The sequence below is a fragment of the Aspergillus uvarum genome (assembly GCF_003184745.1).
Source record: "Aspergillus uvarum CBS 121591 unplaced genomic scaffold BO82scaffold_56, whole genome shotgun sequence".
NCBI lineage: Eukaryota > Fungi > Ascomycota > Eurotiomycetes > Eurotiales > Aspergillaceae > Aspergillus > Aspergillus uvarum.
The window spans coordinates 143,063-166,011 of NW_020291353.1; the positions used below are offsets into that span (position 1 = coordinate 143,063).

General features: G+C 55.0%; 10 protein-coding genes across 10 annotated transcripts; 2 read left to right on the forward strand and 8 right to left on the reverse strand.

Annotated features, from left to right (window-relative positions):
• Positions 1 to 243: 243 nt before the first annotated feature.
• Positions 244 to 2,634, forward strand: BO82DRAFT_385896 (aspartate--tRNA ligase MSD1). Its single transcript, XM_025638217.1, has 3 exons — positions 244 to 519; positions 593 to 1,299; positions 1,359 to 2,634. Exons 1-3 carry the CDS (start codon positions 306 to 308, stop codon positions 2,490 to 2,492), a joined length of 2,055 nt encoding a protein of 684 aa, XP_025488631.1. The 5' UTR covers positions 244 to 305; the 3' UTR covers positions 2,493 to 2,634.
• Positions 2,635 to 2,794: 160 nt separating this feature from the next.
• On the reverse strand, positions 2,795 to 4,732 carry cox10 (protoheme IX farnesyltransferase). The gene has a single exon (XM_025630209.1). The coding sequence runs from the start codon at positions 4,647 to 4,649 to the stop codon at positions 3,024 to 3,026; it is 1,626 nt and encodes a 541-aa protein (XP_025488632.1). The 5' UTR covers positions 4,650 to 4,732; the 3' UTR covers positions 2,795 to 3,023.
• A 141-nt stretch (positions 4,733 to 4,873) lies between these two features.
• Positions 4,874 to 6,001, forward strand: BO82DRAFT_357344 (putative monosaccharide-P-dolichol utilization protein). The gene is made up of 2 exons (XM_025635994.1): positions 4,874 to 5,572; positions 5,635 to 6,001. The coding sequence occupies exons 1-2, from the start codon at positions 4,946 to 4,948 to the stop codon at positions 5,932 to 5,934; spliced, it is 927 nt and encodes a 308-aa protein (XP_025488633.1). The 5' UTR covers positions 4,874 to 4,945; the 3' UTR covers positions 5,935 to 6,001.
• Positions 5,557 to 7,407, reverse strand: med8 (RNA polymerase II mediator complex subunit MED8). Its single transcript, XM_025635995.1, has 2 exons — positions 6,978 to 7,407; positions 5,557 to 6,771 (listed from the first exon to the last, which is right to left on the reverse strand). The coding sequence occupies exons 1-2, from the start codon at positions 7,100 to 7,102 to the stop codon at positions 6,042 to 6,044; spliced, it is 855 nt and encodes a 284-aa protein (XP_025488634.1). The 5' UTR covers positions 7,103 to 7,407; the 3' UTR covers positions 5,557 to 6,041.
• A 747-nt stretch (positions 7,408 to 8,154) lies between these two features.
• BO82DRAFT_291223 (uncharacterized protein) lies at positions 8,155 to 9,340 on the reverse strand (the record flags this gene model as incomplete). The annotated part of the gene is made up of 3 exons (XM_025631718.1): positions 8,155 to 8,733; positions 8,765 to 9,021; positions 9,082 to 9,340. 3 exons carry the CDS (start codon positions 9,338 to 9,340, stop codon positions 8,155 to 8,157), a joined length of 1,095 nt encoding a protein of 364 aa, XP_025488635.1.
• Positions 9,341 to 10,585: 1,245 nt separating this feature from the next.
• BO82DRAFT_291262 (uncharacterized protein) lies at positions 10,586 to 11,374 on the reverse strand (the record flags this gene model as incomplete). The annotated part of the gene is made up of 2 exons (XM_025631719.1): positions 10,586 to 10,972; positions 11,075 to 11,374. The coding sequence occupies 2 exons, from the start codon at positions 11,372 to 11,374 to the stop codon at positions 10,586 to 10,588; spliced, it is 687 nt and encodes a 228-aa protein (XP_025488636.1).
• Positions 11,375 to 13,272: 1,898 nt separating this feature from the next.
• Positions 13,273 to 14,752, reverse strand: BO82DRAFT_156662 (uncharacterized protein). The gene is made up of 2 exons (XM_025630210.1): positions 14,377 to 14,752; positions 13,273 to 14,187 (listed from the first exon to the last, which is right to left on the reverse strand). The coding sequence occupies exons 1-2, from the start codon at positions 14,543 to 14,545 to the stop codon at positions 13,547 to 13,549; spliced, it is 810 nt and encodes a 269-aa protein (XP_025488637.1). The 5' UTR covers positions 14,546 to 14,752; the 3' UTR covers positions 13,273 to 13,546.
• Positions 14,753 to 15,451: 699 nt separating this feature from the next.
• BO82DRAFT_357350 (mannose-6-phosphate isomerase, class I) lies at positions 15,452 to 17,292 on the reverse strand. The gene is made up of 4 exons (XM_025635996.1): positions 16,936 to 17,292; positions 16,776 to 16,877; positions 16,579 to 16,722; positions 15,452 to 16,518 (listed from the first exon to the last, which is right to left on the reverse strand). Exons 1-4 carry the CDS (start codon positions 16,972 to 16,974, stop codon positions 15,577 to 15,579), a joined length of 1,227 nt encoding a protein of 408 aa, XP_025488638.1. The 5' UTR covers positions 16,975 to 17,292; the 3' UTR covers positions 15,452 to 15,576.
• Positions 17,293 to 17,578: 286 nt separating this feature from the next.
• Positions 17,579 to 18,903, reverse strand: BO82DRAFT_317475 (uncharacterized protein). Its single transcript, XM_025632609.1, has one exon. The coding sequence runs from the start codon at positions 18,555 to 18,557 to the stop codon at positions 17,715 to 17,717; it is 843 nt and encodes a 280-aa protein (XP_025488639.1). The 5' UTR covers positions 18,558 to 18,903; the 3' UTR covers positions 17,579 to 17,714.
• Positions 18,904 to 19,560: 657 nt separating this feature from the next.
• BO82DRAFT_317480 (putative Patatin family phospholipase) lies at positions 19,561 to 22,678 on the reverse strand. Its single transcript, XM_025632610.1, has 3 exons — positions 22,026 to 22,678; positions 21,104 to 21,948; positions 19,561 to 21,047 (listed from the first exon to the last, which is right to left on the reverse strand). The coding sequence occupies exons 1-3, from the start codon at positions 22,302 to 22,304 to the stop codon at positions 19,802 to 19,804; spliced, it is 2,370 nt and encodes a 789-aa protein (XP_025488640.1). The 5' UTR covers positions 22,305 to 22,678; the 3' UTR covers positions 19,561 to 19,801.
• Between the last annotated feature and the right edge of the window lie 271 nt (positions 22,679 to 22,949).

A 22,949-nucleotide genomic window follows, 5' to 3' on the forward strand; every position in this document is an offset into this window, starting at 1 on the left:
GATAAAAGGTTAGCAACTGTAGTTCTCAAGCGGTTCGGTTCAAAGGTAGCACTCACTTCAAGAAAACTTGGAAGGATGAAGAAGAGAAATAAAAGACGGGGCGGAGAATTCCTTTTTTGTAGTGGGCCGCACTGCGCTAGTATCGATGGGGAAAGCGGAAACAACAACTTCAGCCCATCTGCCGTGTCATGCCGCCTGGGAATCCGCATCTTTCGGATCGTCATCCCATCCTTTTGACTGGTGTTTGACCTCAATTGGCCTCTCTGACTTCCGTGAAGCCTTGCTGGGACTGATTGAATCTCACAATGTTCTTGGCCAGGGCGTCGCGGTATTCCCCTCAGCTCCGCGCCAGCTATGTCGAGATTTCCAACTACATCCGCGGCCGACGGCCGGCGCTGAACCGGACTTTCTATGCGCAGAGCTCCCCGTTAAGATCTTCTCATAGCGAAGAATCGCCTCGCGAGCAGCTCCCAACTACCAAGAACGCATCTGAGCTGCTTGCCAGTTTCAAGAACTCCAGTACGTAATCCCGATCACTCCGCTCTACTGTTCGCAACAATACACCATCGCTAACCACCATCATCTGCTGCAGTCGAATTTCCGTCCCCGACCCATGACTTCGAGACATTCCTCACCAAAGCTCAACCCGACCAAGAGGTCGTCCTACAAGGCTATGTCGGCAACCGCAGGGAGCTGTCCAGCAAGCTCGCGTTCGTCCGGTTGACGGACCCCACCATGAAACACAGCGTGCAACTGGTCTCGACCAAGAAGAGCGGAACCCTGGCCGCGCTCAAAGCGGTGCGCGCGCACAGCCCGGTGGTCATCAAAGGCATGGTCCAGCGCAAGCAAGCCAAGGATGCGGAAATGGCCGCGCGAGACCCGTGGGAGATCGTCCTGGGCGAGATCCAGGTCCTGAATGAGTTCCCGAACGACATCGTCATGACGGGCGACCACGTCCACCCGCCTAAGCACCGCCATCTGCAGCTGCGCTCGAGCAGCGAGCTGCGCGAGGCGCTGCACTTCCGGGCCGAGGCCCGCACCATCTGCAGACAGGAGCTGGAGCAGTCGCGCCCGGCGTTCGTCGAGATCGAGACGCCCCTGCTCTTCAAGTCCACCCCGGAGGGCGCGCGCGAGTTCCTGGTGCCCTCCCGCAAGCGTGGGTTCGCCTATGCGCTGCCCCAGAGCCCGCAGCAGTACAAGCAGATCCTCATGGCCAGTGGCATTCCGCGCTACTACCAGTTCGCCCGGTGTTTCCGCGACGAGGACCTCCGCGCCGACCGGCAGCCGGAATTCACCCAGGTACGCTCCCCTCCCCCCACCTCGCTATATTCCCCGACGGCTAATCACGCTCCCTCCAGCTGGATCTTGAGATGTCCTTCGCTACAGGCAACGATGTGATGCAGGTGGTTGAAGGCGTGATCCGCCGCCTGTGGTCCACGCTGATGCCGGAGCCCGCGCCCGCGGGCCCCTTCCGCCGCATGCCCTATCAAGAAGCGATGAGCCGGTACGGTTCCGACAAGCCCGACACGCGGTACGGGATGGAGATCTCGCGCATCGACTACCTGCTCCCGGTCGACCTCGTGCAGAAGATCACGCCGCTCACGGACCCAGTCGTCGAAGTCTTCAAGCTCGAAGGCAACGACAACGACCCGGCGGCGACGCAGGAATTCATCACCCGGTTCCTCGACTCGCCCGAAGGCGCGCCCTTCAACGAGAACCCGGACGGCGGGCCGGGCATCTTCGTCGTGGACGCGCGCAAACCGCTCAGCGGCCTGCAACCGTTCGGCTTCGAGGCCGCCGAGCACCTGGAAACCACGCTCGGCATCGAGCACGGCGACCTGGTCGTCATTCAGGCGCGCCCGCAGAACTCCCTGACGGGCGGCTCCACAGCCCTCGGCACCCTCCGCCGCGCGCTGCACGCCGCCTCCGTGGCAACGGGGTTCAAGCCCGCGATCTCCGGCTTCGAGTTCATGTGGGTGGTCGACTTCCCGCTCTTCACCCCCGTAGAGGCCGGCGACTCCGCCGAGGAACCAGGCCAAGGCGGCGCGGCGGGCTTCTCGGCGACACACCACCCGTTCACGGCGCCCAAGACGGCGGCGGACGTCGACCTGCTGCTCAGCGCGGACCCGACGCAGGCCACGGCCGACCACTACGACCTGGTGGTCAACGGCGTGGAGCTGGGCGGCGGCAGCCGCCGCATCCACGACGCCGCCGTCCAGGAGTTCGTCTTCCGCGAGGTGCTGCGTATGCCCGACCATCGCGTCGCCGACTTCGCCCACCTGCTCGGCGCCCTGCGCGCCGGCTGCCCCCCGCACGCCGGCTTCGCGCTGGGCTTCGACCGCCTCGTCGCCGTCATGCTCGGCCGCGAGTCCGTCCGCGACGTCATCGCCTTCCCCAAGATGGGCCGCGCTGGCGAGGATCCCATGGTCAAGGCGCCCAGTCCAATCAGTGAGGAGGCAGCTAGGATCTATCATCTGGCGGTCAAGGAGTAGCTTAAAGTTACTCGGTGCTCTGTAATTGTACCCTATACGCCTTCGATCGATCGAGGCGGGATGACAGGTCATCTGCCCGGGAGGTATGGTTGGTTGTTGGCTGTATTATAACCTTATCTTGTATAGAATTTAGAAAAAAGACATCTTCACTTCATACATCACGCAGATATACCCGTCAATACTGTCGATAGAGTCCTCTGGCAACGACACACACCTCCAGCTCCATCTACCGAGTCCACCACGAAACCGGAATCACAAGCACAGAAAAAATCATAGCTCCACGCGGCGGCTGTTATACAAGACAAGACACAGAAGGCCATACAAGCACAAAAAGAAGACAACGCCCGTCCCACATTCCAACCACAAAACAGGGAATCTAAAATATAACACGTAAACGAAGGAGTGGGATCAACACAACAACAAAAAGCAGATGCACTAAAGATTCACATAAAACCCCCCTAGTCATGCCAATCATTCTATATCTGGTTTCTGTTTTACACGGGTTTGGGTTTTTGTTTCTTGTCATGTAGTCTAGGCCCGAGAAGTGACCTGCGTGGGGGTGGTGGAAGCAACAACAGGAGCAGCAGCAGCAACAACTTCCTCCTCTTCGTCCACATACACATAGTCGGCCTCGTCATCCTCGAGGTCCTCGGGCTGTCCGAACGCCTGCTGCCACACGCCGTCCCAGAGACCCTTCTTGGTGACCAAGCCGCCGACCAGCAGGACGGGGAGCTGCCAGATGCTGGCCCAGAAGAGGCCGCGGGCGCTGCCCTGGCCGCCCTGGTACTTCCAGAAGCGGTAGGCCTCCTTGACGAGCCAGGCGTTGGCGAGGGAGCTGCTGACCAAAAACCCGTGGCCGACGACGCCGACCCACCACAGGCCGATGGAGATCGGGAACATCAGCACCGAGTAGCGCAGCGCGACGCGCGCGTTCATGGCCGGGTTCTTCCAGCAGAGCATCTGGTAGCCGGCGCGCTTGTACTCCTCGCGGATGGTGTGCGACAGCGCGTTGAAGTGCGGGAACTGCCACGCGAACAGGATCCCGCCTAGCAGCCAGCCGCCGATGCTGTCCTCGCTGAAGAGCATGTCGCGCCACGTGTCGTGGCCCGTCGTCGCCGTCTGGCCCGCGGCGGCCACCCAGCCCATCAGCGGCGGGATCCCGCCGACGATGGCGCCCACCCAGGTGTTGATCACGTGGATGCGCTTGAGCGGGGTGTAGATGAAGCCATAGAGGATGATGTTCCCGGCGGAGAGCGCGGTGACCGTGGGGTTGGTGCCGAAGTAGAGCAGGCCCAGTCCGGAGATCGCGGTTGCGATCGCAAAGAGCACGGCCCCGCGGCGGGAGACGAGACCGCGGACGAGCGGGCGGTTGCGGGTCCGCGACATGAGGGCGTCGTACTTGGGCTCGAGGAACATGTTGATGGTGTTGGCACAGCAGCTGGAGAGGAAGGTCCCCGCCGTCAGGTAGAGGAATGTGAGGGTGGAGGTTGAGAGGGTCGGGAGCGGGGTCATCGATGGGTCCAGGGCGAGGAGCGTCGAGATTGGGTACATGCCGTAGGCTGCACTCGCGCTCAGGACGACTAGAACGGATAACCGGGGTTTGCAGAGCGCGAGAAAGGCCGCCATCTTGCGGCGCGGGGACGTGGTGGGGAGGGCGGAGGAGAAGGCCGACAGTTGTGCGGAGGCGTCGGGGGGGATGACATGTTCGGCTTCGGCGTCGCTGGCTGCAGCTTCATCCTTTAGTCGTTTCCTTCGACGGTGAGGAAGCTCTGTCTGCGTGGATTCGGAGGTAGGTGAGACGGGGGAGGAAGAGGTAGAGGAAGAGGAAGAGGTCGGGTGGTGGTCTGATGTTGATCTGCGGGCGGGGGAGTCGGGTTGAGGGTTGCCATTGTTGGTCGACAGCGAGGAGAACAAGCTGCCCTTGTTTGCTGCAGCATCTTCGGCGCGATTGGAGGAGAAAAAGGAGCGGTGGAGAGGTGCAGGAGCGGATTGCGAGGCGGCAGTGCCGGAGTGAGAGCGGGAAGACGAGATGAAGCCGCGGAGACCAGCGGCGGAGAGACGCGATGGAGGTGAACGTCTCAGAAGGCATTGAGATGAGATCCGACCGGCATCACGAGTCGGTCCTACTGCTCGCAAGGAGCAGCGGAGGAGACTCATGGCGAAGAGGGGAGGGGAGGCAGCAGACGGCTGTGAGGAGGTCTGTCTGTCTAAATGCAGCGCACCGCAGAAGGGAATCAATCGGAAGGATTGAAGCCAAAGAGGGAAAGATGGCGGGTGCGGGCGGCGACAGTGACCAACCATGCAGTGCGGCGATCGGTGAGAATCGAATTGATTGTCATCATCCGCGGCGGATTTTCTTTTTTCTCTCACACTTCAACCTACTGAGAAAAAGGCACCCATCCTCTCATACACATCGTCAGCCTTCCTCCTCTTCATCAAACACTCCACACAACATGGACGTCCTCCAGAAATCCGTCCTGGATCCCCTCCAGCCCGTCCTGCGCCCGATCGTCTCGGCCGTACCCGAACCCGTGCACGATGCGATCATCTCGCTGATCGGCCAGTCCTGCCACAACGCCTTGGTGGTCGACCTCGACATCAGCAAGGACCCCGCCTGCACGTCGCTGGCCATCTCCAAGGCGCTGGGCATCGCCATCGTCGGCGCCAGCGCCATCGTCAAGGTGCCCCAGATCCTGAAACTGATCAACTCGCGCTCGTCCGCCGGCGTCTCGTTCGTCTCGTATGCGCTGGAGACGGCCAGTCTGCTCATCACGCTGTCGTACAGCGTGCGCAACAACTTCCCCTTCAGCACCTTCGGCGAGTCGGCCTTGATCGCCGTGCAGGACGTGGTGGTCGGGGTCTTGGTGCTGGTGTTTGCGGGCCGATCCGCGGCCGCGGCGGCGTTCGTGGCGGTCGTCGCCGCCAGTGTGTATACCTTGCTTTTCGACCAGACCCTCGTGGATGCGAAGACGATGTCCCTGCTGCAGGCCGGTGCGGGAGCGCTGGGTGTGGCCAGCAAGGCGCCGCAGATTTTTACAATTTGGAGTGAAGGTGGCACTGGCCAGCTGAGTGCATTTGCCGTAAGTCTTTTGTGATACGGGTGTCTTCTCATAGGCAATATAGCTAATTGTCTTGGTCCCAGGTCTTCAACTATCTCGCCGGTTCTCTGTCGCGCATTTTCACCACTCTGCAAGAGGTGGACGACAAGCTGATCCTGTACGGATTCATTGCTGGATTCTCGCTGAACCTGATCCTCGCGGCTCAGATGCTGTACTACTGGAACAGCCCGGCCAAGTCCCAGGTCAAGAAGAAGACCCCGGGCAAGCCTATTGCCAGCGCCAGCGCCGCGGGCGTCTCGACCCCGAAGCCAACCGCCACCAGCTCGGGCATCTCCTCGCCCAGGTCATCGGGCAAGACTCCCACCACCCGGAGACGTGGTTAAGTGGCCTCCGCCTCCTCCATCTTAGCTTCTTCAACCCCAGAAAACCTTTAATCTGCTTTTCCCCACAAATCTTCCCCCGCTCCCTGTAATCCGTGTAACGAGTAAAATCACCTCTGACTCGGCATAATCCCGACGGTCATAAACCGCAAGATCTCATCCAGCGGCACCACCGGCGCCACCACCTTCTGGTGTGCAGCATGCCCGGGGGCAGCCGGCGCAATATCGAACTCCAAGCCCTGTCCGACCCCAGGCTTCCGCCTCACGCCCACAACCTCCATCTCATCCGGCTCCCCCTCCCCTTCCTCGTCCCCACTCTCCTCCTCCTCACTGCCACTTTCGCTGTCATCATCCTCCAACACCCGCCGCAACCCAGTCGCCACATTCCCGACCCCGCGCTCCCGCTCCTCCAACGTAAAATTCCCGCCCCAGTTCCTCCGCCGCGCCTCCTGGTTCGCCTCCACTGGCGCCCAATCCCAGAGCTCGGACAGCGCGGCCAGATCATCCAGCCCTTTACCTTGGCCGCTGTCGCCCCCAGCCGCCGCTCCCACTGCGGCACCGCCGTAGCCATTCCCCGGGTTCCCCGGCCCGAACGGCGGCGAGGCAGACGCCAACGACCCACCGGCTTTCCGGCCGCGCGCCACCCAGTCCTCGACCCGGGGGTCGAGTTTCGTGCGCAGCAGCTGCTCGAGGGCGACGGTGTTGGCGGGATTGCGCGAGGGGTAGGAGGGGGCCGGGTAGGCGACGAGGGTGGCGAGGAGGGCGCGGTTGTCCGAGAGGTGGTCAGAGATGGTGAGGAGGTTGTTGCTGATGATGGTGGCTTGGGATTGCAGGGAGGTCCTATCCCATGAAGAGTCAGCATGGATCGGTGAATGCATGTTGGTATAGCGGGAATGCGGATGGGGATTGTTGGTTTCGGGAAGGTATGAGCGTAGGGAGGTAAGGGGTCAATGAAGGTTCATGCATATATGTCATGTTGCGAAAGGATGAAGAATTGCAGAGGGTAAGGTAGATGGGCAGGCAGGCAGGCAGGCAGGCAGGCGTACCACGAAGGCAGGGGATCACTCTGGTTCAGACTGTTGATCAACGAGGCCAGGGAATGCGTCAGTTGCACGAGGCGTTGACGCGATTGCTCGAGGGTTTTGATCTGATCGGGGGTGAGGGAAGACATTTTCGTTTCGTGCGGATATGTTTTGGCTGGTTATGGTCGAGGGAATGAGTCTGTCTTAGCCCGACAGAAGAGGACGAAGAGGTGGTGGTGTTGGAGGTGAGGTTCTGTACTGCTATATCACAATGCGGGCGCGATGAAGGCGGTGGTTGGCGGAGTTCGACCTGTCGGATAATGTGTCTGCCTGAGGTGTCGATCTCCGTCCCCACAAGCAATCAAGGGTTGATCCGCTTATCGCTTTCCCCATCTCCGTATTCCTCATGTTCCATACTAGTATACTAACGTGGACAAACAAAGAAACAACCAGAATCCTGGCGCCTACTTTCCCTTCGCACTCTCACCACTAAGCACCCACAGTGACCTTCCTTATCATCATAATCTCCCCTGTAGGTTTCGCTATGAAACGCACAGCTGAATCGACCGACCAGTCATGATCCTTGCACCCAGATCCCGTGTTTATTTATAGACCCCCTGGCAGGGGATTCTGCAGGCCGATTCACACACGCTCTCTCTCATCCTTCCTCCTCCCTTGCCCGCCCCGCGCTTAACGCACTGGGAAAATAAGGGCAGAGGAGGGTTATAAGCCCGTCTCCTGCTCTGTTCTGCAGCTGTCAGTTCTACACCAGAAGCGGGGATACACTATTCAGGGCCTTTTGCAACGTTTCTTCTAACTCCACTGTGGGACTCGCGCTTATTATTCTTCAGACTACAACATTCTTCAGAACACAACCCTTACTTCTCTTCATCGAATCTCCATCCATCCTATCACTTGCAATGCATTAACGAAACTATGTGCAACACTCGAAAGGAGAGGGGGGTATACAAGATATGCTGCTCCTCGCGATGATCCCATCCGATCCGCTCGTCATAAACATCATAAGAGAGGACACAATTTGCTAACAAACAATAAAGACAACACACATTATTGGCCTTGTACTTAGGCCAGTCAGTCATGAAGGCCACCTTTTCATGTCCAGGTCAACACCTGCCAGCGAGGACCTCTGGCTGCAACACCTACAGCCAGCCCAGCGCAAAAACAGACTCATGATTTGGAGTCAGACTTGACCGGGAAGAAAGTCTTCAGGCCTTTTGCCCTTCTCTTCCGGAGACACCGGAGAAATATCACTCTCCATCGCCACCCTCGTCTCTTTAACATGCTGCTTCGAGTGTCCCACTACCTGACTGCGGCCATCATTATCCACAAACTGGAAGCCCGAGCCTTCTTGCAGTTGCTGCGGCTGCGGCTGCGGCTGCTGCTGATACGCCCCCGGCGGATACATTTCCTGCGGGGAATACGCCGGACCACGCCATGGGTGCTCCGCAGCCAGGGTTTTCCATCGCTGCTGCTCCGACGCTCGCTCGCGGCGGACATATCTCCGTCGCCAGCCGAGGCAGAAAAACAAACTCATCGTGCACAGGCAGACCAAGATCACGAACCCCATCACCGGAAGCCCGACCAGCGTCGCCAGCCGGTAATTGATGGGGTCGTGTGCCGTGCTGTTCAGCAGATCCCTGTTGTAGAAGGGAAGCTGCACCTCCGAAAAGATATCTGATGGACTGATGGGGAATGCCGTATCAGTGGGCACAGGGAAATGACACTCATAACGCATCGCCTCGAGAACTGATAATTCCCACTTCCGTTAGCGGCTTTGTTGTCGGATTGACAGAAAGACCATACGCACAGTTTGCCAGATACCCCTGCGTGCTTGTCAGATTGTAGCAGTTACTACAGGTGTCGATGTGGTTGTCGGCGAATGCCCCCGTGGCGCAATAGGCCCGCAGGTTGTTCTGATTCGGGTTCAGCAGCTCAAACTCGAACGCCGGGCTCAGGCCAAGGCACGCAACCAGACAAGGCGTCGAGACTGTGTTCACATCCTTCGGGTACCCGTAGACACAGGTGTCGAATGCGAACCGGAGATTATCTGGGTACGAAACTCTATCAGCGCCTGGCCAGCTGCAAAACAACCCCAACAAAAACTTACAGAGGCCCCAGTTGAAGTCACTGATCTGGGTTTCAGCATCGGTGTAATTGCTCTGTAGCTCGCAAGAGACGCATTGCTGGAACTTCCGACCTGTCTCCGTGGTGTTGTACGACTCGTCCAGACAGACCATCTCAGAGGAGGTGGTATTAGTCGGGTTGCTACAGACGTCATAGCACGGTGATCCGTAGGTCGCATGCAATGCCCCGGCCGATGAAGCCAAGCAGGTCAGTAGCAGCAGTAGCGGTGCTGCTACCGACATGATCGTAGATCGGGAGCTCGGGCCCCGCGGTTCGAATATCATGCCGATGTTCTTAGGGCTGGAATGATTGATCGTTCCTCAAGCTCCCAGTAAGATGAATTACTGGGCTACCTTACAGCCAAACGAATGGAGGTACTGAGTGCAGGAGGTCGACCGAGCCAGCATCGAACTCACCGCACGGCAGAGGATAGAGATAGCGACAGGAAGTGGAAGACCCAAGAGATCCCAGGGGGCAAAGATGAGGGAGAACGTGCACCGGGGGCACGGATAGAGGGGAGGGAGACAGAGGGTAGAAATGGCGATGCGGATCCCACGAAATAATGCATGACAAGCTCTTCGGTTGGACGGCATGGGATCGGAGCCATGTTGGGGACTGATAGAAATGCATGCCACCGCACTGGCGAGAAGGAGAACCACACTTCCGTGCCGGATCACCAAGCATTGGAAGACACTGGTTGAACTAGCATTAACCAGGGGTTGAACCAGGGCGGGCAAAAGAAAACTCCTCCCTTGGTCAATCTGGGCGCTAGGAGCCCCTCGCCCAAGCAGGCGAAGGGCTTGTTGATCACTGTGACAGGACGATTGTGACTGTGACATGTAGTGCAGAAGCTTGCAGTCCCGGGAAAGAGCATGACTCGATGTGATTTGCTAGCACTCCTCATGCAGGAGGAGGAGAACAAAAGCACTCCCGAGTCGGCTTGCGGGGTTCGGCGCTTGCACGCAGCCTCGCATTGGACGAGGTCAACTCGCCGCAACTGCACTTCATGGGTCCTCTTCGGCTCCAACCACGGTTTGCCTGTTTGTTTGTTGATCCTCTGGGCTGTTCAGCGACGATGGTGTGATCGATAGACTTGATCAGATCGATTATTATTGTTCTCTGCCGGAAATGCAACCTTGACGGAGGAGGCGACGCAATCCTTGCGCAGGATGACCCACCCCCGAACAATGGTAACGGGAATATCAAAACGCCTCCCAAGCAGACAACCACAAACAAAACTAATTACACAAAACGCCACAATGCAGCTTTAATCATTGGACTTCCATCCCCCGCGAGCTACACCCATTGCCTCTCAGCTCGCGAGGAATCAAGCCTGGTCCATTCGGTTCGGCCCCTCGCCATCTGTCCTGAGCTGGGGCTTCCAAAAAATTTCACAATCACAAAAATGCCACTCGACCAAAACAACCCAAAATGCGTAAGCCAAAAAAGCCACCCAATGTATTCGCCAAGATCTCTCAATAGACCTTTTACCCGTACAGTTCATCGTAAGATGGGACCATCTCCTGTGCTCGTGGAAGCTCCTGCTTAGATCGTCGGCTAGCCCTCCGCTCTGCCAGCGTAGAAGATGGTGGGATAATGCCCGGAATTCGCTGGTCCTCGGACGGATTTGAGGGAACTGAGGAAGTATAGCTGTTATGTCTCGACCCGACCGTCCCTGGCATCGACACTGGAGACTCTGCCAAATACCCCTGGACACTACATCCGCGCATACGCGACGTGACAGACAATGGGGGCGACTTGGACGCTCGCGAGTAGAGCTCAGAATCATCGTACATACTAGGCCGACCGGAGGAGGGCTGATGTCGCCCGTTCGATCCATTGTGCGGTGATGGTACGGTTGCCCCTTCTGTCTCCTCCATCGAGCCATCGTCGGAGTACGAATGATACCATGCACTCGGCGGATGGACAACGGTTGATTCATACGAATGTTGCTTCTTCCGGGAGCGATTACCCACTCGCGCATCGTAATGTCCCGTAGGAATGGTCATGGCTGAATCAACGGATTGTGCTCGCTCATCTCTGCTGGCTGGTGGTCCAGAAACTCCTATGCGAGGCGAACTGGCGCATCTACCAGGCTCGAGTGAGTTCTGTCGCCGTTCGCGGTCTCCATCAGATGTGCGGGCGCCCGTACTCGCTTGATCCCACTGGTTCCAAGAGCCGCCGTTGGGATAGGTGATGGATATGTCGCCCCATCGTGAGTGCAATTCGGATGATAGCTTTCGCTTCCTTCGTAGTTTCTGCATGAGGTTCGTCATAATCGCAAGAGGACTTTTCATGGAATGAAGCCTGAAGAGGCTGAGATGGGATTAGCATCAACGGCCGAGCCACGGAGGATCGAAAGGTTAAGGGCCAAGGAAGGAAGAGCCGAGACATCCACGGTACCTTTCAAGGATGGGGTCCCCCCAATGTGTAGCCGTTCCCCTTTTCTTACCCAAGATTCCCTCCACTACAGCGTAGTCCCTGAAGCTGTCTCAAAGAGGAAGGTAGTCAAAGGAACGGTGACCACTATGCGACGCCGCAGGCTTCGAGACCCGTCTCTATCAAGCCGGTACACTCTACTCGATGACAGAAAAATCACGCCGGCCGAAGGGCTCATGCATATCGCTCAAAAGGTTGGTAGATGGGTCCCAGTCTGAGGGACCGACAATTGGGTTTCCTTCAGACAAGTCCTTCAGCAGCGGCAGGTTGTCATCCTGGGCCAGACGAGTCAGTGACGGTAGCACGGAAGTGCAAGGCATTCACACACGACCCGACAGTCTGGTTCGCACACCCTCATCGCAGTCATTTTGTCCGGGTGGAGTGGGGGAAGATGGTCGAGAGAGGGTCACTTTTATCCGAACACAAATCACTTTTATGAAAGCGGCACGGAGGTTGGCCGCCCACCGGCCATTGACAAGTGCTTGGGGTAGGAAGGGGGTCCGGTCCGCGTAACTGCTGAGCAGGGGTGAGGAGGTCACTCGCGAGGATGTGGACGCGGCGCAGTCAACTCGCTTTTGCAACCTGCTAGCTGCGTGCAGCTACTGGGATGGCAGACAGCAATGCGCCTAATAATTGGTCGTCGTCTTGGCATGGCGCATCTAGTGACCTCGGCATCAACCAGCACTGGAAGACTGGGAAATATCCTTGTCAAGGCTAGCAGGTTGGTAGTATCGATTTGAGACATGCCATGATGAAAGACGGATGAGGCGATATTAACCGCCGGCGGTGATAGCTGGAGGCCTCGTAATAGCTGAAGCAAGGACGCGAGATTTGCGCAATTCACTGGTCAGCGAGGAATTAGTGCGAAGCCAGTGGTTCGGTCGGCGTCAGCAAACCATTTGGCTGTTCGTCTGGGATGCCAGGGTCTGGCGACGAGAAAAGAGGGGAAGCCGCACAGGACAACCACCGGTTTGATCGTCGCGGCTGAACCCGAACCACCCGCAGAGCTTATCTACGCGCCTGGATGGATCCCCTCCAGCAGACGAGGAGTCATTGTCACATCTCGTCGTCACTCCGCAGCTTGTCGGCTCCGAGAAATCCTCCTTCGTTCTCTAGCTGCAGGACGGCGACCATGACCCCCTCTCTGGTGACCCCAGCAAGAGCGGGAATTCTCGAGATACCAGACCATATGGCCCGGCCATTGATCGTAGCTTTTTCTCCTTTGGGTTAATGCACGCAGACTGGGCCCTGCAAAAGTCGTCGTCTTGTCGGCTCGCAAACGTTATGGCGTGTCGCACTTGTTGCCGAGTGAACACAACCAACCCCCAATCTCCACACATTATGGAGTAGACTATCTGTTCCCGATGTTCTAGCCGCCGGACGTAACCATTCGAGGAACCAATGCACCTCCCTCCGCGATGGACGAAGTACTAAGGCGACCCCAGATGAGCTGTCGTGCATCAGTAGAGTCGAAAGACTTCTCACAACGAGAACGGGAAGGAACAGCGAGGCGTGAGGGGAGAGCAGAGGGGTAAGGGGAGCTTGACAAAGTACCAACCTGGAGTTGAGTGACACCCGCTCATGGAAGACCTGCTCCGGTCTAGCTCATGTAACAGCATCTGCCATCGGACCCTTCGAGTTAGTTCGCCAATAACATTGGTAGATGCTGAGCCTGTAGGTCTTTTGGCGGAGTAGCTCCAACCACGAGCTCATACCATCTCTTCCCTGTACTCCGTAGTCGATGGGCTGGGTCAACCTCTCATCCTCTCTTCCTTCTCGTAATCATCGAAGTCATGAGCATCAACATCACAGAACATAATCATCGTCATCATCATGATGCATCACTCCAGCTTTATCCTCCATGCGTTCAGTCAAACACAAGTCGACCCGATCCTGACAGAAATGAACGCCTCCCCTAGAAATGATAAGCAGAAAGACAAGAGAGCTATCAATCTATAAGCGAGCGACAGAAAAGTCTGAGAAGAAGAAAGAAAGAAACCCCCTCACGATCATCGAAGATCCGTCACCAGTCTCGACAGCACAGGTCTAGGACGTCGCGGCATCTGCTGTGCTGTGCCATCTAAGTTATGAGACGAAGAAAGAGAGACATCCTCATTCAAGTCCCGCAAGGGACCTATCGTGGGTGAAGGCTGAAAGGAGAATCTAGGAGTAATGAACGAGTCCCGCTGAGCCATGATGGGAGCTGGTGGACTCAAGATCGACGACGGGGGTCTTTCCTCCTGAAGACCCAGTGTAGGATAGTGATGGTAGGGGATAGCGAGTCCAACAACCGGAGGAGGAGGAGGAGGAGGAGGAGGGACATCGACCCTCTGATATCGAGAAGGGTCATAGGTGGGTAAGGGTTGAGGTTGATAGGCTGGGGGTGGATCGCGAAGGAAGTCATCTACCGGGCTGTGGTAATGAGCTGAGAGGCGCGACATGGGCTGGGTTGGGGGAGGGAAGGCTGTTGTTATTCCTCCTGTTGCTACTCCTTCTTCAAGCTGCTGCTCCTTTTGGTTGGCGTCGAGATCGCGCAGAGTGGGATAGTAGCCCAGGGCGAAGGAGATGTGATGGTCGATGAGGAATTGTCGGTCCTCGCGACGTTGCATGGAGCGTTTCTTGTGGCAGAGGAAGACAAGGATTCCGGTCACTGTTGTTGGGGCCGATGGTCAGTTTGGCCGAGTTTGTCTTCTCGGATCCAGTCCCTTTCCTTTCCACGTTGGTAGTGTGTTGAAGGCAACAACAACAGCAGCAGCAACAACAACACAAGAACAAGACACAAGACACAAGACAAGGCAACCCCAAAGGAAGAAGGACGAAGGGAAAAGTCAAGGCTCACCAGCCACCAGCACGACACTCCCAAGGACCACTCCAATGATCATCCCATCCATACTCGACGATGAGAGTCCGGTTGATCGGACCCCGAGAATCCGTGGCTTCATCTTGTATGTGCTCTCTGATGTCTGTCTATCCAAGCCCAAATGATTGACTAACCGACGACCAGACATACACCCAATTGAGCAATGGAATAAAACTCCAGTACACTGTGTCCTGTGCTCTTCAATTCACTCTGAGGAACCTAGGGCACAGTGACAACATGCACACAGACACACACACACACGCACACACACATATACACACACACGCACACGCACGCACGCACACAATGCAATTCAAACCAGCAACAAGCAAAAAGAAAGGGCAGAAGGGAAGAGCAAAAGCAGCAAAGAGCAAAGAAGAGAAACCGCAACACAGGGCAGACGAAACCGGCCCACCTATCTTAAAGTAAGAAAAAAACCCAGATAATGTCAAAGCACACACCTCAGCATCCCCTGGGCCGTTCCTCTCTCCCCGCCTGGTTCCCTTCAAAAAGCTATTTTAATCTCAACGGACATGGTGGTGGTAGTTGCTGCATGAATCCCTTAGCCCTTACAGATGTCACACACTCCTCCCGCGTTTACTTTGGCCCTTGATCCCAGGGCTGAAGAAAACAAGCATAGGGTAGCGTGGGTCTCAATTGCCGTCGGGGAGTTTAAAAATAGTATGCCTGGGCGAGGAGAACGGTCCTGCAAGAGGCGGGGGAACACACGAAAGAGCAGATTGATTGGATAGCGAGGGTGGTTGATCTCCTCTCCCATCATGCCCTGAGCGCATGTGGTCCTCTCGTATCGGCCGGCGGCTATTTTGCTTGTCGGGTTTGCTGGGATGCGCGCGGACCAAAATAGAATCAAGCTATCGTTCTAGTCTGGGTTCTATAATTATACTTTTTGATAGCTGTTGATGTCTTGTAGATGACTATATAGCAGGATGATATATGCGATTGGTTGTCACAAAGTTTGATTAGATTATATGTCTTCGCGTGAGCTGTGATCTCGGTTTCGGTATTTGGCGATGTTGCCGTGTCCCGAAGGGTACAGCACTATATATTCTTCTCTTCAGGGCAACACAAAAACATAATATATTCTCGCAGTAGCATATCATGATCGCTAATATAAATATCGACACATCTCCGCTCTTCTAACTCCGCTATTCGTTCAATCTACTCCGCATACGGGCGGTATACCGCGATGCCTTTCTCCGTGCTCAGGTCCAAGGCCACACCCGCCCCGATAAAGTACGTATAGCCCTCGCGCAAGTCAAACGTCTTGCCGTCGCCACCGGCCACGCTCATTGTGCCGTTGCCCTTGGTCACGATCAGGAGACTGGGCCCGCCGACTGGCTTGTACGTCTCCTTCTCGCCGGCCCCCAGGCTGGTGCCCAGGACGTTGAACTCACTGAACGGCGGGGCATACACTTCCGTCTTGAAGTGCTCGCCCTTGTCGCTCTTCCGTCGCGGCAAGATCGCCTCGTCCGGGCCGTGCGGCTTGAACGACAGCGCTCGCGTGAAGAGGTCGACGCTGTCCTTCTCGGCCTTGGGGCAGAAGCCCGTGTTGAGCACGTTGTCCGACCGAGCCATGCACTCCATGATATCGCCGTGCAGGTACGCGTGAATACTATCCGCCGGAACGCAAACCGCCTCCCCGGGCCCCAGTGTCATGTAGTTCATAAGTAGCACGGCCACTAAGCTTCCGTTGTCGGTCTCGGGGTATTGTTTGCGTAATCGGTCGAGTAGACCAGGGATGTACCGCTGGTTGGGCCCAAAGCGCGACTCGGGAATTTCCAGCAGCTCCTTGACGGTCTCGGCTACAATGGAGGGGGGCAGCGTCAACAGGATCCGGCAGATCTCGCGGAGCAGCTCATCATCAAGGCCTGACGTTTGACCCGGGGGCACAAACTGATCGAGTGGCTTGACTTTCAGAAGCTGCTCGATCTCGGCCAAGGGCTTGAAGCCTGCAAAGAGCTCAAACTTCGACAACGCGATGGCAATCTCCGGCTTGTGGTTCGGGTCACCGAACTTGTCCGGGTCCTCCTTGTGAAGCTTCTCGGATAGAGCCTTGTCTGGGTGTAGCTGTAGGGGGAGCGCCTTGGAGAAAGATAGGATCTGTGCTTGGGTTAGACTGCTTACCATATCACGGCATTAATTTGAGAGTTTGCTTCATACCTTAGGTAGATAAGGCACCTCGGGGCCCCATTTGTCCAACGCGGACTTGCCCACAACCTCGGGGTTCTCTTTCAGGTAGTCGCTCAGGAGCTGTCCTGTGGACAAGATTTTGGAGGGCACTGTAGGGTATGTGCCCATCCACATCTGTAACCCGTCAGTAGCTGAAGCGCTGAGAGCGGTGCGATTGTTGAGCTCACTTCCGAATAGGTCTTAGAATCATCAACCTCTCCCGCTCCGGGTGTTTTAGACCAGAGCACACCGGCAAGGGAATCCTTGCCCTTCTTGCCCCACGGGTCATTCTAAAAGCTTATTAGCACGGGCTGAAGAGATCGAAAGGACTCAAGTGATCGGCCATACCTTAACACCACATAGCAACTGAACTACTGAATCTGGCATGGTGGGCAACGTTGTAATGGTATATGTATACTAGGTAGGCTCAAGCACAAATGTCGAATAAATGGCGATCCAGGGGATAGAACACATCCCTCTGAACAATATAAATCAATCTCCGTAGTTATTCAGCTGCTTATCTGATGTGCCCTTGAAGTGCGTTAACATGGCGTCATGTTGTGGAGGTCGACTTGATTCGAGGCCTGGGTTTCATGGCGTCATGTCCTTATCATTGTCAGGGTTGTTCCTTTCGGATTTTCCACGAGAGGTAGTTTCAGGTACCACGGCAAGATGTCGCATTCGATTGACAGCTCCCAAGCCGAGAGTCAGCAGAGATACTGAGTATTAGTGAGGGAGAGGATGAGATCCCGCCAATTGGGAGCGGAAATTGAATTCCAGCATTTGCGGGAGTCGCAGGAAAGACTCGTCAGGTTGACGTCAGCCACTCGCCTTCCAGGGTTAGTAATTTGGATTAAATCCGAATGAATAATCAAGCAATTCCAAAATACAATGCTTGTGCACGCATGCTAACAACAATGTACGATTGATTATATTATGAATATATACAGTGATCAGCAGGACTAAGTTACCGGCTTCTACCGGCACTTTCAAAAAAAAAAAAAAAAAAAAAGGCACTGCAGTCACCAAACGCCATGCCAAGAGCAATGCTATGCAAGATTTTAATTGGTCTGGTTCCGTAGGCCGTCACGGCATTACCGAACGTTGATGCTCATGTCTCGTTGAAGTCATTCGTATAGCTGGTCTGGATCAGGTACCATGGCTGTGGTCATATACTTCCCCAGCCGGGTAGCCCTTTTGTCGAAGGTCGAGAGCTTGAGACTCCTTTCCACCGAAGCGCTGGTGCGGCGGCTACTGCTCGCCTCGCTTCGGCGCGGGGAGGCCAAAGATCGTGATTGTCTGGAGGAATGATGGCCCCCCTCGATCAGGTGGTCTCCGAATGCATCCTCGAACTGGTCAAAACGACTCCGAGGTCGCGCACGCCGTTCCAGAGATCCCTCATCGTGAGGAATGTAAGAGCTTGCACGACGGCTGGAATGAAGCTCTGGTGATATCGCTCTAAGCTCTTCTGCAAATGGAGCGCCAGCGGGGATATATGTGAATCGTGGAGAACGGGGCTCTGGGAATGCCGTCTTCTCAGCGATTTCGGTGGGGTAGTCTTGCTGAATGGGTCTATAGGCGAACTGAGACCGTCTGCGTTCGGCTTTAGTGGTGAACTGTTGGTCCTTCTCCTGTGGGTAGTCGGTTGGGGTCTTGGATCGTGGATTAAGCCGCACAGATAGTCGGCGCGGGTTTAAAGCTTTGACGGACAATGAGCTGGGCCTGGCAGTTCGATGGTCATATTCTGTTGATGGGGTCGTCTCATCGTCGTGGCCGCGACTCATGGCGGCAGGCACGAAGCCCGTGCTGCAGGTCCCCTTTCGGAGCGAGGTCTGGCGAGGATTCTCATATTGGTTCCAGGACCCCTCAGTGGGAACGGTGATCCTCACGTCACCCCATCGCTCATGGAGTGGTGAGTAAGAGTCGTGTTTCCGGAATCGTCCCAGAGGACCTTTCACGGCGCTTGCCATCACGAGGGATGTTGGAGTTATTGGGCACCTCGAAACAGAACCGAACAAAGAACTCAACAGCGAAAGACAGAAAGCACCTCAATAGCCTGAGCACAAGGAAAGAGGAAGCTGCATGCTAAGGTTTGGGAGAAGCAGTCGAGCACCACCCGAATTTCAAGTTGGTGTTGGTGGCTGTCGGCTTTGGCTGGACAGCTGAAGACTGGGCAAGCGCTTGTAGAAACACCAAAGAACAGAGCTGAAGAATGTGAGGATAGCCCAATCGAATCTTTGTTTCAGGCAGTTCTTGGAAGCACAGACCCAAACAAGGCTATAGAGTGAATCCTTTGTGGACCGGGGGAGATGATGGATATAAAAGCTTGTCCATAGGATAGCAGTCGGTTAGGATGAAGCGATATTTGTGTCATGGTGCTATAGTTCATAAGCAAACAAGCGACATCCGATGCTGCATAATAATGCCACTAGGAGGTACTAGGTAGGAAGTGTATGTTTCCAACATTAGAAGCACATAGCATACGAGGTAGAGATTAGCCGCGGATGTCTCTGTAGATTGGAAGTGGAGAGCGGGGTTAGCCTGTTAGCCTAAGGCACCTGGCAAAGGATTTAATTGTGTGCTGTATCATGGAACTATATTAAACTCACCTAATTAGTAGCACTGCAGCGGGTGCAACCCAGATTTGGGGCAATCGATTGGATCCTTGGACCGCCAGACATTTAGCGACGCGCCCCGAAAGAGGGGAAATCGAGTCGCCTCCAAGATCAGTGCAGTAAAGCGATTCGCAGCAGGTTAGCGCCGGTCATTACAACCAAGTATAGTATGCATATTATGTACCTATTAAGCATTTAGTCGCACAGTCCAAGCCAATTGTGAGACCTCCTCATGCGCCCATAAACCTGTTCTATTTTTATTGTATGCATCATGCATGTCATCATGGGTCTGCCAGCACAAATACAACTCACCTAGGAAGTTCAAAATAGTAAATTGTCGAGTCAGCAAATCACGAAGCTCCATTTATCTGATGCAACTCTATGGCTAGTGCTCTCTAATCTAGGCCCATGCAATTGATCTGCTACACTGAACGCCGGCTCCTTACATCTAGGCTGCTCATGAACTCGGGTTATACACACTCTTAAGGCCTTGGGGAAAGACATGCACCAGATAAACAAATGTATGGGCAATGCAAAAAAGACTTGGAAACGTGGAAAGAGAACCCTTGTCATGCCAGAGCAACGACAAGGATGTTTGTTTAAAGTGTTAAAGAGGACTTGCTGGGGTTTTTGGCATGGGTTGTTGGTGTCATTTGCAGCAGTTGGCGGGACGGGGACAAGGACGTCTCGTGCAGGCCACAGGATACATATTCTGGAGAACGAATGGCGAATCCGTGAAGTGGCGGTCGCACAGACTGACCGGAGGAGGACGAGGAACCCGGCGTAGATTGTGAGGATAGCGAACCGCCTTTGAGGGCCATCCAGGAATAGGGGTGATCTTGAGAGCCCGGCTCCCAGGTTCGCCAGGGAGTGCTCATCTGCGGCCGCTTGGGAGACAGAGCTTGTGTTTCTTCCCCGGTGTCAGATTCCGTGGAATAAGGTCCGTCACTAACATTGGAGGAGTCCTCCTGCTCCTCTTGCGTGCGTTGCTGATGATCGTGATCCCCGCGCGCAGAGACCACGGAGCCAAAGTTCTGTGATTGTTCGGATGAGAAGACGCTTCGAGACCTCGGCAAGTGTGGGGTGTTTTGGCGGGTATTCTGATGTTTGGCAGACTTTCTTCGTTCCAGTTCATGGTTGTATGAGCTTCGTCTATTCAGCCTGCGCCCACGGCCACCGCTGCTATCTAGCGACTCGAGCGAGTACCTGTTGAGACTATTATCTGACCTGACGCTGAGCTTGCCAGGACAAAATGCCACTCGAGCTCGCATTTTCTGTACCGCTATGTCCAAGGCCAATTCAATGGCACAATGGTTTCGAATGCGCCCGAGCTTTGGCCATGTTGCACGTTCGCCACTCAGGCATGCTTGAAGCATGAAGTCGGTCGTCGGGTTCCTCAGCATCACCGGGAAGTTGCTATACAGTATTTCTGGATAGATATTGATATCGCCGGAATATTTCTGGTTCACTATAGACATGGTCTTCGTCAAAGCTGTTGGACAGATCCCCATTTCGGAGAGAACTGTCAAGCGATACATTATTTCGTCTTTGGCCAGATGAGTGGCAGTATGAAGCCACTGAGGGGCATTGAAGAACGATTTTCCACGCTGATGCGGACCATCATCCTTTGGCAAGAATGGGACGACATGAGGATTGACCTGCGAGACGATAAAGTGATTGACATTGAACATTTCCGAAAGCCGATTCATGGGCAGGTCGCCATCCACCGATCCATCGATATACTGTTTGTGTAAGTCGTGCCAGGGCGCCGGCTCTCCGGTCAGAGGGTCTTTAGCCATGAGCTCGGATGGTGAAAAGACGAAAGGCACTGAGCAGGAAACAGCACTGCTGACGTTAGTCCCGAGATCCATACGAAGGATGTAAGACTAAGGAAATCTTACACAGCAGACCAGATCAGCACATTCGGAGCAGTGATATAGTTCAACAACTTGGGCAGTTCGTAGACTCCCGCACTAGAGACGCAGATATTGAGTATTCGTCGTGTCCGATTGTATGCTTCCTGAAATGTTATATCGCCAAGCCAGCTTCTCATGGATTTCGCCAGATGTGAGATATCCAGAAATGAACCATACTTCAGGAACCGCGCGGTCTTTTGTAGTATATTATCAGTGTCGCTCTCTTCGCCAAAGACTGCAAAATCGCCATATGCATAGGATTCCAAAAGGGCCGGGAGCTCGTCCTCCGTTCGTGTGCAGAACACTGCGCATACAATGCTGCCGGCCGAAGCACCGGAGATGATTCGAGGTAAAAGATTCGCTTCGTATAGAGCTTTCAGCACGCCGATATGATTCATGCCAAAGGTCGCACCCCCGGAGAACAGCAACGCGCTGCGGCCGAATGCCTGTCTCGCTGCAAGTAATTGATCGAGTATATACTTGGTTTCCAGACCATCACACCGGTTTTGTCCTGATAACTCGACCAGCGAGGATATTGTGTCTAGCGCGGTGGTGATATATTTGTCTATCAAATCTTTTGTGCCCAGGTGGGAATACCGATAAAGCGAGGCATTACTCATGTTCCCCAGGTCTCGACTCAAAGACGTACGAATTAGGAACAGCATCCGGCTGACATCACAACTAATTCGGGCGTCTTCCAGCTGCTGGAGACGTTCTTGAACCAGACGCACGTCGTAGTCTGGTGACTCGAGGATTTGCTTCCAAACGGTGTGCTCTTCCAGATCATCCAATTCACTGGCACAAATCCGCCATTCATCATATGTCACTGCCTGTACCAAGGTGTTAGATGGTTGCGGATTCCTTCTGGTTGCCTGAGAAATCGCCAGCAGTACACCTCGTAACTCACATTCCGCTTTTTCAAGTAGAGAACCTGTTTTCGGTCTTCTATGTCGATGCGCGCCGGGTGTTGCTCGGCGCATGGGCCATCTTTGCGGTAGCTCAATGCATCTCCAGCCCATGTCAAAGAGCTCGTAACAAAGGATGACAGAGAGGGAACTGAGATGGACTTGAGCAGAGAACGCCGCGAGCCGCCGATTGCGCCTTGAATCGCACCCTGAGTTGGACGACGCTTGGATTTACTATTGCACTGGGGGCGCACGACGGTAGGATCAGGGAGTAATGACATGACAGGCTTGGGCCCGCATCAGTCCCTGTATGAGCCACAGCGCATGCGAGATAAGCTTAGAAGAAGACGTCCGCGGAACTAGAGTAGCAAGGACGAAGACTGTAGGCTGGAAAGGTCTGTGAATAATTCTAATGGTGGTCGATAAGAGGAAGGATCGAGTAAAGAGGAAAGTTACAGAGAGTAACTTTGGTATGTAAGGCGGCAAAGTGAGGTAGAAAGTGGAACTGGTTGTAGTAATCTAATAGTCAAGTGAGATGGTATAAGCAAGTATAAGCTGGAGATGGATGGCACTAGTTCGTAATATTCTAGGATGAAAGGATTAAGTTGTTGTCAAGGTGTTGTTAGGCACTACTGAGTAGTAGGTTCATAGAGTGCGTAGGGTATAGTAAAGTAAAAAAGGACGGCAGGGATCTGGGGGTAATGATTGAAGGTGGTAATATTGAAAGGTTCAGTCCAGTCAGCAGCAAGCAGCTGAGACCCGGGGTTGAGAGGATGAGAGGATGAGTGGATGAGTGGGGAAGGAGGAAACTCTCCAAGGTTTCACTCAACCTAACGTCACGAGGCCGGAGATTCAACTTCCCCGCTGTCCTCTTCGGCTGCTGCCGATCCTCCCTGTCTGCACGACTGTGCGACTCATACCATACA

Excerpts from the sequence above, each read along its gene's own strand:
- BO82DRAFT_385896 (XM_025638217.1), top strand. The coding sequence starts at position 306 with ATGTTCTTGGCCAGGGCGTCGCGGTATTCCCCTCAGCTCCGCGCCAGC. Across the intron at positions 520-592 it reads TGCCAGTTTCAAGAACTCCA|TCGAATTTCCGTCCCCGACC; the intron begins GTACGTAATCCC and ends CATCTGCTGCAG. Across the intron at positions 1,300-1,358 it reads GGCAGCCGGAATTCACCCAG|CTGGATCTTGAGATGTCCTT; the intron begins GTACGCTCCCCT and ends CGCTCCCTCCAG.
- cox10 (XM_025630209.1), bottom strand. The coding sequence starts at position 4,649 with ATGAGTCTCCTCCGCTGCTCCTTGCGAGCAGTAGGACCGACTCGTGAT.
- BO82DRAFT_357344 (XM_025635994.1), top strand. The coding sequence starts at position 4,946 with ATGGACGTCCTCCAGAAATCCGTCCTGGATCCCCTCCAGCCCGTCCTG. Across the intron at positions 5,573-5,634 it reads GCCAGCTGAGTGCATTTGCC|GTCTTCAACTATCTCGCCGG; the intron begins GTAAGTCTTTTG and ends TCTTGGTCCCAG.
- med8 (XM_025635995.1), bottom strand. The coding sequence starts at position 7,102 with ATGTCTTCCCTCACCCCCGATCAGATCAAAACCCTCGAGCAATCGCGT. Across the intron at positions 6,772-6,977 it reads AGTGATCCCCTGCCTTCGTG|GACCTCCCTGCAATCCCAAG; the intron begins GTACGCCTGCCT and ends TTCATGGGATAG.
- BO82DRAFT_156662 (XM_025630210.1), bottom strand. The coding sequence starts at position 14,545 with ATGTCTGGTCGTCGGTTAGTCAATCATTTGGGCTTGGATAGACAGACA. Across the intron at positions 14,188-14,376 it reads GAGTGTCGTGCTGGTGGCTG|TGACCGGAATCCTTGTCTTC; the intron begins GTGAGCCTTGAC and ends CCCCAACAACAG.
- BO82DRAFT_357350 (XM_025635996.1), bottom strand. The coding sequence starts at position 16,974 with ATGCCAGATTCAGTAGTTCAGTTGCTATGTGGTGTTAAG. Across the intron at positions 16,723-16,775 it reads ATTCTAAGACCTATTCGGAA|ATGTGGATGGGCACATACCC; the intron begins GTGAGCTCAACA and ends GACGGGTTACAG. Across the intron at positions 16,519-16,578 it reads AGGTGCCTTATCTACCTAAG|ATCCTATCTTTCTCCAAGGC; the intron begins GTATGAAGCAAA and ends ACCCAAGCACAG.
- BO82DRAFT_317475 (XM_025632609.1), bottom strand. The coding sequence starts at position 18,557 with ATGGCAAGCGCCGTGAAAGGTCCTCTGGGACGATTCCGGAAACACGAC.
- BO82DRAFT_317480 (XM_025632610.1), bottom strand. The coding sequence starts at position 22,304 with ATGTCATTACTCCCTGATCCTACCGTCGTGCGCCCCCAGTGCAATAGT. Across the intron at positions 21,949-22,025 it reads TCTACTTGAAAAAGCGGAAT|GCAGTGACATATGATGAATG; the intron begins GTGAGTTACGAG and ends ACCTTGGTACAG. Across the intron at positions 21,048-21,103 it reads GTGCTGATCTGGTCTGCTGT|TGCTGTTTCCTGCTCAGTGC; the intron begins GTAAGATTTCCT and ends TAACGTCAGCAG.